General features: G+C 54.5%; 1 protein-coding gene across 2 annotated transcripts in view; it reads right to left on the bottom strand.

The window, feature by feature from the left end:
• BMP7 (bone morphogenetic protein 7) overlaps positions 1-18,631 on the bottom strand; it is an 83,503-nt gene that overhangs the window by 5,075 nt on the left and 59,797 nt on the right. Inside the window, exons 4-5 of one of the 2 annotated variants that reach the window (XM_045808424.2) lie at positions 5,516-5,713; positions 212-288 (exon numbers count right to left, since the gene is read on the bottom strand). In XM_045808424.2, the coding sequence (XP_045664380.1) occupies positions 212-288; positions 5,516-5,713 (275 nt within the window). The remainder of the gene's footprint in view (positions 1-211; positions 289-5,515; positions 5,714-18,631) is intronic. The other variant, XM_045808425.2, reaches the window with a different exon arrangement.

Raw genomic sequence — 18,631 nt, 5'->3', positions numbered from 1 at the left:
TCTGCTCTTGCGTGTAATGAGGCATCCCTGTGTCCTTATCCTGACTTCTCTACCCTAGTTAGGACACTTGATTCTGGACACTTCATCTGGAGTCGATGAGAAACGTGACTCACTGCACACACGGGACACAGCCCCGCTGCCTTGCAGGGAGCACGGGGACGCCCACACCAGAGCGCCCACCATCAGGGCCCATCCGGCCACCTGTCCTTACCTGCCAGCCCAGATCGCGGAAGCTGACGTACAGCTCATGCTTCTTGCACACCTGCCTCTGGTCGCGGTTGCTGTTTTCTGCATTGGCGGGAGACAGGGGCGTGGGGCGGGGGAGAGGAAACACACACACATATTAAGGTTTCCTCAGTCTAAGGCAGTGGTGTAAGCACAGACGAGCTCTGCCGGAAGGTGACCTTTCTGACACAAAAGCCATTTGAGTACCTGTAGCCTTAAAATTCATTTCCCTCCCTAGCAAACAGCTTCCATAAGAAGCACCAATATCCCCATCCCTCTTGCACCATCTTAGCTCCTAGCACTCTCTGGATCCTTCTGGGGACATTGACCTTTTTGTACACATGTGTTGTCTGGAGGCTGACCTCTGCCCGGATTCCGTGTAGGAATCTAACTGGAGCCACGTGCCACCATGCTGGTTGCGGGAGTCTGCTCAAACGGGTCTGCCTCCGGCTGAGCTTACCTGCTGAGGCCAGCCCACCTCGCGATGCTCACCCCTCTTCAAGGGCAAGAGGGGGCACAGACAGGGCCTGGGACAAACTCCCCACCACCAGGAAGAAATGAGAGGGTGGGAAGTCAAATCCCACTGACCTCCCAGAGAAACACACTACTGAGGTTTCTCTGAGGAGCAAAAACCATGCACTGGGGTTTTCCAGAAGTATGTAGTGTTTGTAGGCATTTGGGTTAGGGCTTGAGCACTTGTAAACACGTAGAAAGCTCTGCCCCCCTCTGTCTCTCACACACACATAGATACACACACACACACACACACACACACACACACACACACACACACACTCTGGTGTTCCTGCACAATCTTCCATTCTGCAGCTATGGGGATTTGTTGTTGTTGTTGTTGTTGTTTGTTTTCCCTTACCCATGACTTGTCTTTCCTCCACCTAAAACTTTCTAGGGATTTCTATCATGTTTAGAGCAATGTCTCAACTCTGCCCTTGGCCTGTATGGCCCTATGTGGCCCTGATTCCTAAGCCACAGCCTTTTTTCTGAGCTGTGGAGGTACTGCCAAACCTGTTCCTACCTCAGGGCCTTTGCACTTGCCTTTTCATCTACCTGAAATGCTCCTTTTAGAAATCTTTGTATGTCTGGCTCTACTTGATATTTAAGCCTCACCTCGAATGTTGCCTCTTCATAAAGGTCTTGTGAGGTCACCATTAGGTCCCCAGAGCCCAGTGTCCACCAACATTTGTGTAATTAACGCACAAATAAAGACGTCGATGCCTTAGCTTCTGTCTACTGCTGAGGCCTCAGTGTCCCAGAAGGTAATGAACACCAGGAGGATGAGGAACACAAGAAGAGGGGAGGAACAGAAGGTGAGGAACACAAGGAGAACTCCTTGCAGGATGGAGAGGAAAGCCCAGGAGATGATCCGGGGTTGCTGCTCGCCTGACCTGCACTTGGGAGCCATCCAGATGCACCCTGTTCCCCCCTGTCTGGTCAGCTCTCTCAGATGGCCAGGTGAGTGGCCCTCCTGGTGGCCTCAGGGGCCCATGGCAACCCCAGCCCTTGTCAGTGACGGGTACAGAACCTAGGACTGAGCTTACCAGCTCCTATTTCACACTTGGAGTGAGGATTGGTTCAGATAAGAGCAAATGACCCCATCCAAGCCATCAGAGAAGAGCCCCAAGAAATCTATCAGACCATTTGTAATACTGTCCAGAATGTACTGAGCAGAAGTCCAAAGATGGCCTCCCACGCTGTGGCAATGCCCGGGGCAACATCACTGTGCAGCCTCCTTCTCCCCCTTCACTGTAGGAGGGTGGAAGGTAGAAGGGAGGGAGGAGGCCCATCCCTCAGCACAGTGATACATGAACCAGCCTGAACAAGACAGAGGACCAAACACGTTAGTTTGGGACAGGGACATGGCAAAGAAGCTTTGCGTCAAGCACCAACATTGCTGGCTGCTTGATGTCCTGAGTAAAAAAGGATCCAAAGCTTTGTGAGGCTCAGTGAGAAGGTGCCACCATTGATTAGTAATGTCTGCCATGAGCAGAGGAAGGATGGGTATTGGCCTGAGTGCCACTCTTCCCAACCCTGTCTTAAAGCAAAGCAATGATATCTGGCTTCACGTTGAAACCCAAGGCCCCAACAGACCAAGGCTGCGAGCAGCTTGTGAGGCCAGTTGTGGGTGTAAGTAGAGGCTGGGCACTGGCCCTGCCACCAGAGACCTGGCCACCTGCCCTGCACCTCCAGCCTCCTTCGATTGTGGGGCTGCTCTGGGAGAAAAGGGCCAGAGTCCTGCTTCCCGACGACCTCGTATTAGCAGAAAGACTAGGACAGGGAAGAAGAGATGCTTGTGAAGGAGACTCCCAGCTCGCCTGTCCCTCTGGTCCGGCTCCCCAAACCCACGCAGCCACTTCACCCGCCTCGACCAGCCCCTGCCTGAGCAGCTCACAGGTTACAACCCCCAGATCATTTGGGGAAGATGCCTAGTTCCCAGGGGGTTGAGTGCAAACGTGGGTGGGGAGAAGAAAGTGGGATCCAGTCTCTCAACCCCAAGCCACACCCCCTAAGAGCAGGTGAAGGCTCTGGGGCGGGTGATCAGCCTACAGGGAAGAAAGCTGTGTAGCGGACAGCGGGCCGGAGTGCGTGTCCTTCCCACACATAAAGGCCTGCCGCGTGAGAGGATTCAGCAGGACTCCCAGCCGCCACATGAGGTAAAGCTCTTCAGAAGGGTGTGTGTTGTGTGTGTGTGTGTATACACACGTTCGGACATTCTGCTTTACCAAGCCTGGGGTGGGGCCCAGGCCGTGGTATTTTTTTTAAACTGAATTTCCAGGAAGGGTTGAGATGAACAGCAAAAAGCGCCAGGAAGTAGAAAGTCCCAGGATGGAGGCAGATTCCAGGCAAGCTAGAAAGGCTGCCGTGTGAGGGAGTGAGAGCCCCGTCCCAGAGGTTATGTAAGTGGAATGTTTGGTGGGCATGCAGGGGGGGAAATTGGGTGTCGAATTCTAAGACTTTGAGGCCAGGCAGACCTCCAAGATGCTGGAGTCTGTGGGCATGGAATGTGCCAGCACGTCCTGCCTGGCTTAATGGCAAGACTTCTAACACGTGTCCCTCCTCTGACCCTTCCTGAGCACCCCACTCTGCTCCTCGCCATTCTCAATGCAGCCAGAAGGACCATCTGATCACCCCTGCCCCCACACCAGAGCTTCAAACTACAAAGGCTTCCAGATTTGTTTTGGATGAAGTTCACACTTAAGATGTGACTTAAGAGGACCCTTGATCTGGCTCACCTTGCCAGCCCCACCCTCCCCTTGTCCTACGGCCTCCTTCTCCCCTCAAAGGAGCCCTGCCGCCTCCCGCCCTAGGCCTCTGTGCCTGTGGGTCCCACTCCCTGGATCGCTCCGGTCGAGCCGACCCAGCCAGACCTCAGGGGCACCTGCTGGTCGCTGAGCTCTTAGCGGGGCAGTCTCCATTGCAGCCCCCTCCCCTGGGATCGTCAGTCCCCTAGTCACCATCCCCTGCCTCTCAGGCCTGTTAGTAAGTGACAGCCACCTCCAGCCTGGCCCAGACCCCGAGGGTGGACCATGGCTGGGCTTTTCCCATAGGACCCCAGCTCCTAGAGCCAGCACAGAGGAGGTCTCCACTGCAAATTAAGGGGTTCAGTTGGATTTTCGTTCGGAAGCCTTACAGAGCCTTCCGAGAAGCCTAAAAAAAGAATGGATCCACCAGCCAGCGAAGAAGCCCTCCAGAATCCCTGCACACAAGCTCCAGAGCCGCTGAAGCCCACGGGGTCCGGAAACCCTGCTCTGAAAACTTCACCAAGCACAACGACCATTCCTTCCTTCGCCTTCAAAAAGGAAAATGAACAGAAATGTAAAAACTGGTTACATGAAGCCAAGTTAGCTGATGACAATATAAGGCTAGTCTGGGGGTGGGGGCCGCTTGGCTGCCGTGTGCCCCCCGCGTGCCTCTCCAGGCCGGCCCCGGGGCCCAGGAGCAGGCAGAGCTGATGAGCTCGGCTCAGAGCTTCCGACGTGGCCGGCAGCCTGATTCCTGCTGCAGACCCTGCCCGGCCTGGCAGCCCACCCGGAGCTCGGAGACGGCGCGTGGGCACGTGGAGTAAACCACTCTGCACAGGGGGTCCGCGTCCTGCAGCTGCTGTAACGAACGCTCACAAACACGGCGGCTGCAAACACCACCAGCTTAGTACCTTCCAGCTCTGTAGTGCAGAAGTCCAACACGGGCTAAATTCAAGGTGTCGGTGGGGCCGTGTTCCTTCTGGAGGCTCAGGGGGGAAATCCACTCCCTCGTCCCTCCCAGCTTCTAAAAGCCATCTGCCTTCTCGGCTTGTGTGTCGTACCCTGCCTCTGTCTTCAAAGCCAGCGACATCATACCTCCCGCCCTTCTCTGGGCTCACACCTCTCTGACCACAGCGAGGAGGGATTCTTCCCCCGTAAGGACCCCTGTGATTACAGCGGGATGCTGGGCCCACCTGGACCAGGCCAGCTTATCTCCCTATTTTAAGGTCAGCTGATTAGCAGCCTGAATTCTATTGGCAGCCTGGGCCCCCTTTGCCACGTAAAGTAACGGATTCACTGGTTCTGGATATGAAGACATGGATATCTGGGGAGCAGAGGGAGCACCCCTCAGATGGCAACACAGAGGGCCATGGTGAGGGGACAGGGCAGGTGGTTTCTTTCAGCCCCAAGCTGGGCCCCTAGGATCTGGGTGGTCATTTCCGCAGTCCGTGGGGAAAATGGTTTGCCACTGAAGTTCATTTATTTGCAACTTTCTTTTTGGTCTGGAGGAACATCGAGGTGCATCTTTCCAGAGGCGGCCTCAACATGCAGGAGAACGTACGTGGGACAGGTCAGGGTGTGGGCACACGGGCCACAGGCGTCCACAGTGCTGAAGAGGCCGGTCCAGGCCCGCCCAGCCCCCCAAATCATCCCAGCAACCCCAGACCACCAGATGCCAGCAACATCCCATTGCCTGGTCAGCCCGGAGGGAAAAGGACCATGTCCCCCAAGGCTGGCACAAAGGCAGGCCCAAGCGGGGCTCAGCAAATGCCCGGTGAATTGTCAGAAGACCCTTAACAGGATCGCTGGGGGCACCAGCGCTCAGCAGGTGGATGCTTCCTGGCAAAACCAAACAGGCTCAAATCCCAGGGATGCCACTTACTTGCTCTGTGTACTTGGGGTTTGCTTCCTGCTGTGATGGCTCGAGGATCATTTGCTGGGCACAGGAATGGATTTTGAGTCATACCCCTACTGGGGTTGTACTGTGGGTTCCTGGGGTTGGTGCATTGACCCTCCCGCCCCAGGCATACCTGCCACCTTGGCCACCCGCAAGGCTTCCTGGCTCTTGGACGTCTTAGAGCGGTTCTGGCTGCGCTGCTTGCCCCCCGTGGAGCGGGTGCTGCGAATGTGGACCTCCGTGGCCTTGAAGAAGGCCACCATGAAGGGCTGCTTGTTCTGGGGTCCGTGCCGCCCGATCAGGCCCGCCAACTTGGGGTTGATGCTCTGCCCTAGACCGGAAGCAGCCAAATGCACAGAAGATCGATTAGGGGAGAAGCGGTTTGTGGGGAGGGGCTGCGTGGGCGTGATTTCATCTGCGCCTTGCAGTTCTCTCATGCACCTGCTGTCTGTCCATCCAGCAAGTACTTACACAGCATTTACTCTGTGCCAGGTTGTTCCGGAGCTTGGCGTGCATGCAGGGGATGGGGGGTTGGGGGGGCACGCAGGGAGCACAGACCGCCGTAGCTCACGGTGGTATGTGTGCAGGGAGAAAAACGGAGCGGGGCCAGGTAGGAGTGGGGCTGAGGTTTGCAGGGCTCTGGCTACTGGAAGTTCTACTTACATTTCATTGGCTTGGGAGTGACAGGACAGGATTTGGACCCAGGCTGCATAACCGGGACAGAAATGCGTAACCCCCAGTTAGGTCAGAGGGGTCAGAGGCCAATGAACGCGGTGCTTCTGGAGGCCCTGGGCCCATCCGCATCTGGAATTAACTTCACCTGGAGACCCCCAGACGGGCCCAAGTCAGGAAACCCAGCCTCCCGGGGACCAGATCGGCACCAGGGGGTTCGCTTTGGTTTTTTAACAGCTCATGTTTAAAAGAGCAAACGTCCCCCATCCACCACTGTTTTACCTTCACCCCCTTGAATGTTCGGCTTTCCTGCATTCCTTAGCAAGGGTTTCCTCGAGTTCATGCATTTATAATTCGAACGATTCTATAAAAGAAGCCATTAAAGCTGAGCCCCTAGGAATTGTATCTTGCCCCCACCCCCACCTGGAAGGCTTTTAGGGCAAAATAAAAATGCCTCGCCTGAAAACCTGATGCTGTTCCAGATACAGTAAATCCAAGGGCCGCGAGCGGGCCGTGCGGTACCGAGGGAGGGTGTCTGACTGGCCCACAGCCTCAGCGGAGCAATGAGTGGATGGGGGAAAGAAGAGGAACTTCAAGGGGTTTAAACCCACATCTGCCACTGACCACCTTGTGTGGGCCAAGAGAAGTAACGTTGGATGCTGGGCCCTCAACTGCCTCATCTGTAAAATAGGGATGATGCCATTTGTCTCACCCACACCCGCTTTTCTTGGTACCCAACCCAATTTTCATTTCAGCCTCTGTGCCTTAGTGGACCCCACCCTGACCACAAAGGTGGGCCTGTGGTCTAACGGACAACCACTAATCCTCCAGCTGCAGTGACTGGCTCAAGGACGGGCACAGGACCCAAGGCAACCAATGAATGGAAGAGAGGTACCCTGGAAGTTTCTGGAAAAGAAATGTCCCACTTTAGCATCCAAAAGCAACCTTCTCTTTCCCCAGACAAAACTGAGTGAGGAGGAATGGATGGAGGCGCAGAAGTGGCCACCAGCTAGAGACCATGCACGAGAGGATTACATTTTCAAACGGGGCTGATCTGGTGGAAGGAAGAGCAGAGAGACAGAAGCAGAATCTCTAGTGACGTTGCTGAGCCACTGGATCAAACCAGTCCTGAAGCTCCTTTCTTGCCCCAACCACCAAGATGAACAAACCCCTGTGATTGTTTAGTCTAAGGTGCACGCACGTGTGTCTACAAAAATACATGGTGCAATTCCTCATAATTGGGACGGTACTGTTACTGCTGTTTCATATAAATCTGGCCTTTACGCAATATACCGGGGACATCTTTCCACATCAATGAAACACACTGACCTCACCCCTTGCGGCCACAGAGGAGCCTCGCATCTGGAAAGGCCTTTAGCGCATCCTCTCCCACTGACAGACACCGAGGTTGTATGTCCCAGGCTTGAACAACCTGGGTGTCATTGATCCATTAGTGTATTCGGCAACTACTGATGAACACCTACTGTGTGCCCAGCTCAGTGTGAGGTGCAGGCACAGCAGTGAGCACAGCAGCCTCCCAACCCCCACCCCCGGGAGGGAGACAAGCTCAGGGATACAGAAGTTCGTGACCTATGCTGGTGATGGCCATGAAGCAACTAGGACTGGGTTGGGGGCAGGGACAAGGGGGACTGGTCAGGGAAGGCTTCTTAGCCACGGGAGTCCTGGGGGAGGAACGTTCCCCGAGGAAGGAGCGGCAAGTGCCAAGTCCAGGAGACAGGAACACATGCAGTGTGTTTGAAGAACAGGGACGAGGGGAGTGGGGCCAGAAAGAGGGAGGGAGGGGGGCCGGTGATGAGGCTGGGTCACTGGGGGCCTTCGTGGGGGCTCTGGCTCACATTCTAGGTATGACAGCAGCCACAGAGGGTCTGGAGAGGGGGACACGACCAGCTTTCTGTGGTGAGAGGCCCACTCAGGCTGGTGTGGGGGGCAGATGGTGTCCAGAAACGAGCTCCCTCCCACCAGGCTCTCCTCTAGACCCCCACACTTTGGGCAGCCTCTCTGGGTCCTGCCCACGTTTTGCTGCCCTCCCACGAGCTCCGCAATTCAGGGTAGGGGGGTCCCCTCCACCCACTGCCCCAGCACAGGACACAGCACGTTCACCAGACAGATGGTGGCAACACGGTGGCTGGTCCCCGGCCCCCGGCACTCAGGCTGTCGGGGGACACTGGAGTTTTGCAGGGCTGTCCCAGGAGCACCCCTCCTGCAGAGTCCTGACAACCACAACTGTGTCCAGGTGGCAAGCCACGGGTTTGCACATGCCCTCCTGATAGCAAGAGCCACTCCTGGACAGACACACAAAGGTAAATCCTTGCAGTCGTTTTTAACTACAAAATGCTACAGGCAATGTGGCATTTTGTCCAGACAGGGGACCAGGCACCTAAATAATTCACTCATCTTTTTACAAATATTCATGGTGCACAGGACAGGGCGTGGCCCTGCTCTGTACCCTGGGGGTTATACCTACAGCCCAGGGAAGGAAGCGCAGAACCAGATAGTGTGATCACATCTGGGAGAGAAGAAATTTAAAGCATGTACAAGCATATGTGAATATGTACACGCATAAAGTTCATCTTTGCTTGGACATCCCCCCAAAAAGGGCTGAGAAGGGTTCTACTGGAGGAGGACATGTGGATTGTCTGGCAGAAGAATTCCATTTCATTTTATGATACCACAGGGTATTGGCTGTACTTGGCACGTGTAAAGGCAAGTATCTGTTTTGATGGGGTGTATCTAAATGTCCCGGGTGAGTATTGCTGGATAGAGAGCCAGGCCACGTGCATCAGGCAGAGGGCTGGAGGCAGGAGAAGCGACTGATCGGGACAGGGAGGGATGAGAAACATAATACTTTAACCATAAGGTCTGTATCTGCAGGGAAGTTGGAAAGGATGTATAGTCTAGCGAAGAGTTAATAGGTTAAAAAAAAACCCACATGAAGATTTGTCCAAGAACAGGGTTGCCACACTTTGCAAATAAAAACACAGGATGCCTGGTTGAATTTGAATTTCAGAGAAATGAATAATGTTGGCAGTATGGGGGATATACTTACAGGAAGTAATTATTTGTTGTTTATCTGAAATTCAAATTTAACTGGGTGTCCTGTATTTTAATCTGCCCAGAGGTGCTCCTCAAGTGAGGAGAGAAAGGTCTTCCCAAAGTAGCATTAGATCTGACACCCCTGCTGGCTATAGCAATACGTGATGGATGAGGCATCTGGTCTACCCGGTAGGCAGGTGTGTGGGCTCAGGGCGATGGCTTCACTGCTTTCTTCTTTAGAACACATGGCTTGCCTCTTTGTGGGATGTTTTACTGCTGTTTTTGTTTTGGGTGTTTTTTTTTTTATTTTAGTTAAATGAACATCTTGTATACAGATGTGTGAGTCTTCACAAATGTATAGACTGATGTGATCACCACTTCGATCAAGACGCAGAACGGCTCCCGTGCCCTCCCCCAGAACTCCCCTGTGCGGCCTTTTATCTCAGTGCATCGAAACTGGGAATGCCTCTGCTTCCTGGGGACACGTGTCAAGGTCTGGAGACATCTTGGGGTTTTACGACTCAAGGGAGGTGTTTCTCCATCTAGTGGGTAGAGGTCAGGGATGGTGTTAAACATTATACGGTACTCAGGATGACCGCCCCTCCCCCAACAGAGAAAGAGCAAGCCCCACACGTCAACAGTGCCAAGGGAGAGGAACTCTACCTTCTAGACCTGCTCCTGCTCCACTTTCAGCCTCTGGCAACTACTGACGGGTTCTCAGCCCCATAGCTTTGCATTTTCTTGACATTTCACGTATGTGGACTCCCACTGTCTTCTGCTTCATCTTACTTCCATCTGGATGTCTTTGAGATTTGCCTTTGGGGTTGCATGTTCCAGTCGCTCATCTCCCTATTGCTGAGTACTAGTCCACAGTATGGATTTGACCTGGTTGCTGAGTACTGATCCACAGTATGGACTTGACCTGGTTGCTGAGTACTGGTCCACAGTACGGATTTGATCCAGTCGCTGAGTAGTATTCCATGGTATGGATCTGACCTGGCTTGTTGATCCATTCACCTGGTGGAGGACACCTAGGGGCTTCCGGCTCGGATGGTCATGAATATGACAAACATCCACCAACAGGGTTTGCATGAACCTACGTTGTCCTTGCTGTGATGGAAAGCAGAAGCGAAATCCTTTGTGCTGCTCATTTCCCATAGCCTTGGCACATTCCACACGTCCACCTGTTCCTGAATCATCACACTTGCCATTTGAAGAGGCCGGCAAAGCTGTCTGAGCAGGCTCTGCTCCCACTCCAGAGCTGAGTGGAGAAGGCCCAATCCGAGGAGCGCTCAGTGAGGCAAAAGCAGCTCACTGCTGATGCACGCGCCATGCCCAGCCCCTTTGTCCCTGGCCTTCTTCCACACGAGGAGGCTGCCAACAGTCCCGTCCCAGTCGTACATACAGCTCCTTCTAGGATGGCTGCTGCAGGATTCTCAGAGATGTTCTCCTCCCTAAAAAGGCAGGTAAAAGGAAAGAAGATCCTTTATCTAGCCCACCCGCTTCCTTCCTCCATGCTTGAGGATGTGGAGGCCGCCATCTTGTAAAGTGTGACGTGATGAGCCTCAGGACACGACATGGGGCCAGGAGGGAAAAGATCTTGACTGTTGCTGATTCTGTAACCCAGGGGTTGGCAAACTACAGCCTGTAGGCCAAATCCAGCCTACTGCCTGCTTTTGCAAATAAAGTTTTATTGGAACACCACCTTGCACATTGGTGCACACATGTACCACGTGCTTTCATGTTCTAATGCCACAGTTAAGGTGCCGTGACAGACTACTGACCCACAAGGCCTCGGACATTTACCATCTGCTACTTTATACGAAAACTTTGCTGACCTCTGCTCTAACCAACCCTGGGTCCACACACTTCCAGACTTGTAAAGGAAACCACCGTAACTGCCCGAGATAAGGCACTCTTATTGCCTATTATTTGCACATCAAAGTATTCCTGATGGAGTTGGTTCTATCCATTGTTGGCTCACAATAAAGACGAGGAGCAACTGTTATGAGCGTTTGCTCTTCGCCAGGCGCTGAGCTGCCCCTCAGGTAGGCCTCCCGACCCCACGTTTACAGATGGGGAAGCTGGCTCGAAGCTGTGAACTCAACCACCAAACCATCGCTGAGTCCAGGTGGATGGAAACACAGGAAGGACGAGATTGCTCAGGTGTGAATGTGGGCAACCAACAGAGCCCCAGACGGTAGGAAGGGCTCCCCAAGGCACGAGGAGGAAGGTCTTCTAAGGCGTGAGCTGGGTGGGCAGTGGTGTGGATGCAGGACTCTGGGCGTGGGGCACAGGGATGAGCCAGTGCCTCAGGCCACCGCTGGCGGGTCCTGGAGCGGCATGAGCAGAGCCAGCAGGCCCAGCCTAGGGGAAGCTCCCCAGGAAGAGGCCTGGAGCCCAAATGGGGCACCTCAGGAGAGGAGAGAGCACAGCCCAATCACAGAGAAGGAGATGTCTTGGTTTTCTTGTGGCTCCTTTTCCAGGCCTAGAGCCACTGGATCCCCTGCGGAGGCCCGCAGCAGCAGAATGCTCTTCGCCAATTGTGCAAAACACATGAATTCTAGCCACTTGTCTCCATGGACCCAGGTGCAAGTGACAGGTGAGAATGTAGTTAACACATGTGACATCTGCCTGGCCCCAGTGACCCAATGTTGTCCCAGCCACTGCTGCCCACCCAGCCCGGGAAGGCCCCATCCCAGCCTCCGGGTCATCAAGGCCTCCTCCTGTCTCTCACTCGACTTCTGAACAAACAGGATGTGAAGCAATCGCAAGGGCGAAGGCACCTCGGAGCCAGCTGCGCTGTGGGCGGGATCGCTCGCCAACCGCGGCTTTACGGGGCTTAGTCTCCACAGCTGCCGTGGGCGAATGGCTCACCTCCCGCTCCCGTCCTGGCCGCCGCGGCCAAGCTGGGACAGCAGACGCCCTCGATCCTTTAAATGCCTTGCAATCCCATTCAATCCCATCGGGGATGGTGCCGAAGAGGGGCACGTGCTCTCGCGCCCGAGCAGAGAAGCCTGAGGCTCCCTTTGCGCACAGACATCCCAAACCCACGTGTGTCGGACTTCAGGAAGCAGACACGGGGCGGGCAGGGGGAGAAGGGGCCCCCCTCGTCTGAGAGCAGCAGCAGCCGGAGGCAAGGAGGCCTGAGGTGGCAGATGAGGCCACCAGATTGTCTTTTTGGGTTGGAGAGGTACGGCTTTCTGACGTCGCCCTCCCGAGCCTCCGAGTGACTTCTTCTCTGGACAAGGGAGAGGAGGAGGACCCTATAAACTGGGACAAAAGGCTGAAGTCCTTGTCTTGGAAGCAAATGACCAGGTGTTTCCACGTCTGCAAGGACAGAAGTGTCTCCAGGCCAAAGCAGCGTTTTCGTCTGCCCGTGGCTTTGGGACAGAAGGTGGCAGTGGAAAAACCATGTGTATGGATCTGGAGAGCAGCTGGAAACCCTCCTGAGAATCTCAGAATGTGTCTTGACAGCCTCCTCCCTGACCTTCAGCATACGGTCTCATCACCATCCACCTTCCGATGAGAACGCAGGCGATGCGACAGCAAAATCCTTCGGAGCCTAGCCCCAGTGCCTACAGCAATCCCAGGCTCATCAAATGTTTGTGGAGTGAAGAAACGTGTTTCCAGTGCAGGCGGAGAGGCTCTCGACTGTAGGAAGCTCGTTCTAACAACCAGGTGCTGGGGCAGGGAGAGGCTGGCATCATTCCCCGGCTGGGACACGGGACGTGGGGCCATCCTGTCCGCAGGCACGGTGCCCAGGCCCACTTTTAGGGGTCCATGAAAATGTTTTAATGTCTCTTAAAATCAGAAGACACATAAATTTTTGAGGGTCACAGAAAATGTTTTCGTTTTTAATCCAGCCAAGGTTCTGTTCATCTTTATACCATCGTGGCCATAAAACATCATTTTTGCTATTTTTTTTTTAAGGAGGGAGGCGCGCACAAGAGTCAAATGCAGCCCTGGGTCACTTCGGTTGGACCTGCAGGAAGCCCACTGTCCTCTGGGTTCTTTCTCAAACCCTTTCCTTCCCAGGCAGGAAGCAGGACACTGTCGGGTCCTGGGCTGTCTGTCGCCAGGGCCCAGCCGTGTACCCGGCAGGCACTCACGGACTACACACTCCCCAAGCCTGGTCCCTGCTGACCACATTCCTATGAAGGCATTCCAGCAAAGAGTGAGGTTAGGGGGCTGGAGTCAGAACCGGCGGCAAAGCCCAGGTCTACCCAGGGAACTGAGTGACTACAGGCAAGTGACTCCCCCTTCTCGGCCTCGGTTTCCTCATCTGCTAATGTGCTGATGCTAACAGCCGCGCTCCCTGGGCAGGTCACCGCGAGCACAAGGCTCGTCGACGGCAACCGTGACGATAATATTGAGTGTGCAGGAGCATGGATGGGGTGCCAGGCCCAGGGCTCAGCATTGCACAGGAATTCGCTCCTCTGCCTGACCGTTATCACGCCCGTGGAACAGAAGAAGCGATAAGGCATCAAGAGGCTGGACCCGCTGCCTAACATGACACAAGGCTGCCTGAGGGACAGGGACTGGGCCACTGGCTCCAGGGTCCGTGTGGGAGCTGCTGGCCTGTCCCTGTTCTGCACGGGAGCCCCGAGCTGGCAGCCTGGCCCGCAGTGAGGGTTGAGCCCTCACCGGCACCGTGGGGACAGCCCCCTTGTCAGCTGGCTAGCCCTCCTCTCTGGGGGAGCCAGAACGAGTCAGCACCCCTCCATTCGTGCCTCCTCCCCTCTCCCACCCAGCCTGGAGCAGGGAGCACCGCCTGTACGGCTTGGGGGCGGCTGCCTCTCCTCCTGTCTTCTGTACAAAGGGAAAGACAAGCAGACGCCAGCCCTCCTTCCCACAGCGTCCTGTCCTCGGATGAGACAATGCTCCCCAGTTGGCTCCCGATGAGCCACAGGTGCCCGGAGCGTTTATGGGCTTCTCCCCCGCACGGCAGGCTGCTGAACAGCAGCCCAGCTGTGCTGCTCCCAGGGGCACTGACAGGGGGGCGCAGCTGCAGGGACAGGGAACAGACGCTCACTTCCTGGGTGGTCTCAGGAGGGATTTGGAGACCCGGTGGGCTGGAGGCTCATCTCGCACCCAACGTAAAGCTTCTCAAAGAAGATCTGTGACGTCTGTGCCTCGCTAGAACGGAAGAAAGCTCACCCGTGTAACTATCAACATGCCCATTGTAGGGGTGTGAAAACGGAGGCCTCTGAGAGGGGATAGGCTCCATATTCCGGCAGCCACCTAGTGGCTGCAAGATGCTGCTGGGTCTGGACAAGGATTAGACACTGTACCGGGCTTGGTGCCCCTTCTCCTTTCCTCCCAGAGCGGGGGCATGGGTGCCACCGCCCTGGATTCGGCTTGCCCAGGTGCGGTAGGAGGCAGCAGAGCTCACTGAGTTTAGGTTAATGCCAGCAGGAGCTCCCGGGGAGGGACCCGGCTGCTTCTACGGGCAACGCAGCTGCGGTGCACCCGCAAATGGAGCCCGGCTCTGCGGACTCCCCAGCAGGCTCTGCTGGTCTTTCGCGGGTGCAGGCATTTAACACGATGGGGTGCTCAGCCAGAGTATCATCTTATCAGCACATACCCCAAAACACGGGGCAGGACTTCGCCAGCATGTCAGCCCGCGGCCAGGCCCCCAGTTACTCAGGGAGCTCGTAAGAAAAGGCAGCTTCCTGGGCCCAATCCTCAGGACTCAGCATCAGTGGGTCTGGGGTGGGGCCTGGGAATCAGTACGTTCAACATGCCCTCCGGGGGATTCTGAGGGACTCCGGGGTCGGAGGGCAAGCAACTACATAGCCAGGAGCCCGTGGTTTCAGAAACGCTGGGCTCACTTGCTTCTCATCTCACTGGCACAAAGATCCCGAAACTCGTACCCCCAGTTAGCCATTGTACACTTTATCCCTCTCCAACGGTCTGAGCGGGTGGTCCTTCCCCGACCCAGGCCACTAGGCCAAACTTGCCTCCTGGGCATGCACAGTGCCTGGACAGAGCAGCCAAATCCCTGGGTGGTGGCACCCGTGTCCAGCTCCAGGCACCCCATCCGGGAGGGGGCAGGAGGGGAGGAGACGGGCCCTGAGTCATGCATACAGCTTCTGATCCTTGCCTGGACCCTGGGCATACGAGCACAAGGCTATCCTCCCCATAGATGGAGCGTGGTTACCAGGTGGCCACCAGAATATGGAGCTGCACACCTGTCAGGGGCCTCCTTTGCCGTGGGGAGCGTACTGGCAGCAGCTGCTCTTTGGCCCCATAGTGGGAATTACAAGAGACTACAGCATCAAGCACGGACTCTGGGCTCCGCTGCTGCCCCAAGTTGAACAATTAAGCTCTTCACTTGCATGAGCTCATCGGATCCTCACCACCACCCTGGAAGGTGGAAACTATTATTAACCCCACTTTCCAGATGAGGGACATGCAGTGACTCACCCTGGATCGTGTGGGTAGAAGCAGTAGAGGTGGGGTTTGAACCTGGTGAGTCTGCTCTCCTGAGCCCAAGCTTTAACCATCAGGCTGTGCCATCTCGATGAGTGCTAAGCCTTACCTGCATTCTGGAGGGAAGCAGAAGCTGGAGGAAGTAAAGGCACAAAGCTCCAGGTTTTGGGAGAGAAAGATGATGGCAAGCCTGACACTAGGGGAACTCGGTTGGGTGTCACTTAAGAGAAAAACCAAACGTGGGCCACCCCAAGCCAGAAGGGCAGACAGGGCAGAGAAGCACAGGTCCCACCAAGGTCAAGTTGGAAGATCTAGACAATATCCACAAGTCCAGCGAAATGGTCACTCTGAAGAAAGGCATCAAATCTACAGTAGCCCCGTTTTTACTTCACCTCCAATATGGTCCTCAGGAGCTTATAAGTAAAAAAGAAGAGCTGAATGACTCTATTGTCACATAAGTTTAGAATTCCTCTATGCTCTATTCCCCTCAGGAAATTCACAATGGACATTTGTAAAAGAAAGGTTCTGATAAGTCCTGCAGAGAAACCTGCTTGGTTTATCCAACCCAGACCTTCTCACACTTAAATGATCATGAATGCTTCCCCTTACCCTGGGACACCCATCAACCCTTCATGGGACACAGTTTGAGAGGTTCTGCCATACAACAAGGATTGCACACTTTGTCTATAAACAATCATCTGAAAATAATAAATCTTTTCAACTTTGTGGACCACAGAGTCTCTGTCACAACTACTTAACTCTGCTGTGATAGCATAAAAGCAGGCCTAGACAATATGTAAATGAGTGAGTGTGGCTGTGTACTAATAAAAGTTTATGGGCACCAAAATGTGAATTTCATATTATTTTACATATCATGAGATCATCTTGTTCTTTTGATATTCCTCCCCCATTTAAAAATGTGAAAACTATTTTCAGCTCACAGGCCACAGAAAAACAGGACGCAGGCTGGATTTGGTCCACCGGGCATATAGTTTGCCAACCCGACAGAGAGCACTCTAGCAGTTCCAGGACCCCCCGCCCCTCCACCTTTAAGTGTCATGGAGAGGGGAAGGAGGAAGGGAGGGAGGTTGAGGGCTCCATCAGTAGAAAGAAGACCAGCCTGGAAACAAGACAAGCATGGTCCTAAACTCTGCCATGCCTCCCACATGGCACATGGCTTCAGGTAAGTCTGACTGAGGGGGCAGCCCCAGACCAAAGGAGTGGCCTCTGATAGGGAAGAAAAGAGGCAAAGCCCAGCAGCAATAAAACAAAAGGTTAGACAATTTAGCTACATCGTCTAAATCCATCTGGTACAATCTGGCATTAACCACAGTAAAAAAGAAAAACGAAAAGCTGGCAAATTATTTGCAGCTCAAATCACAAAGGGCCAGATGTCCTTAGAATATAAAGAAGAAAAAGACCAACGCTCTGTCAGAGCAACGCACAGAGGGAATGAATGCACGGCGCACAGGAGTTAACGGCAGGCAGTGCACCGGAGAAAGGGATCGGCCTCATAGAGCAGAGAGAAAAACAAAGCAAAACTACAAGAGCCCATCTGTCATCTCTCTGATCAGCCAAGATGGACAAGTTTGGGAACGTGTACCGTCAACGAAGGGGAAGGAGGTGCCCTCATGTACCACCGATGGGGGTGGGAATGGACTGCGCCCCAAGGAGGGCAGAATGACAATATCTATCCAAACTACAAACAGACAACGCCCCTTTCGGGAATTTATCCCAGAGCTACACTCAAGTGGACAGCGACGTCTGCACTGAGGTTTCCCCTGCAGCCGTGTTCGTAAGCGCAAAGGACCCGAAAACACCTACACGCTCCTCCCAGGGGGCCTGGATAAGTCACTGTGGGTAATAGGAGCAGTAATAACCACACCAACACCATTAATACCAAAAGCAACAGCCCCGGTTTAGGGCGTGCGTCCTAGGCAACGGGTCTAGACTCAGCCTCTGCTTCTCAACGCACAGCCCAGGACCAGCAGCCTCTGCAGCAGCCTCCCCTCCACTCCAGACCTGTTGAATCAGAATCTGCATTTTAACAAGACACCCAGGGGATTCCTACACACACTAGGGCACTATTTTAAAATTCCTTCTGTCTTAACGCCCCCTGTGGCCCCGTGTGTCGGCGAAGAGGCGGCTCTGGAAGGTTAGGGAAGTTGTTAAAGTCACACGGCGAATGAGTGGCAGAGCTCACGCACTTCACATATACACGAAAACATGACAGTCCCTGAACAAATAGGGCCGCTCGTCCTTGGCTGCAAAGGGCCAACCTTCAGGGTAAGTTGTCGGATGAAGGAAAGCAAGGCAGACAACACCGTACGTACTATACCACTACTTGCGGGAGGAAAAGAAATAAAAGCAAAGCAGAATCTACATGTTGTTGCTTAAACCCCCAGAGGACGTCTCCGGAAAGACAGCCAGGAACATGGGGACAGCAGCGGCCTCTGGGACGGAAGCGGGCGCTGAGGCGGCGGCCCCGGGACAGCCGCACCGTGTGCATCTGTAACTTGCCTTCTGAGCCACTGGCCAGTATTACCTATTCTAAAATAAATGTGTTTCTAGTTTGGGGGTTTCTTCCTGAAAGCTGGTGTAAGGAAGAAGCTACCCACCCCAAAGCTATCCACACTTAGTAAGAAACACGCTTTGGGGAAGACGTGGGCGCGAGCAGCCCCGCCCTAGATACCACTCGCCTCTGTCCGCCCCGTCAGAGCAGGTGGATGCCCGGCAGAGAGTGAGTGGGAAGCACGGGGGGACGTAGGCCAACGTGGATTCTCTGAGTATTTGGGACTCAGAACCACATTCGGGGTCACTTGGAAGGGGCTTCATGGCTTCCTTGAACCAGTGCCGCGGTCCTTAATGAGGGGCAGTCTTGCTCTGCAGGGAACATTTGGTCACATCTGGACGCATTTTTGGGATTTCCTACTGGCATCCAGGGGGTAGAGGCCAGGGATCCTGTTAGACATCCTGCCATGCACGGGACACCTGGGATGTGCTATGTCTCCAGGTTGGGGTGCCTGGGTCAGCACGTCTCAGATGGTTACATGTTCAGCCCTCACCTGGAGCTCCAGTTAAAGTGCTG

Source organism: Ursus americanus, chromosome 22 (genome assembly GCF_024610735.1).
Source record: "Ursus americanus isolate L20-20 chromosome 22, mUrsAme1.1.p, whole genome shotgun sequence".
Classification (NCBI taxonomy): domain Eukaryota; kingdom Metazoa; phylum Chordata; class Mammalia; order Carnivora; family Ursidae; genus Ursus; species Ursus americanus.
The sequence above is the reverse complement of the archived record's forward strand: the minus strand, read 5'-3'. Positions and strand labels throughout refer to the sequence as shown.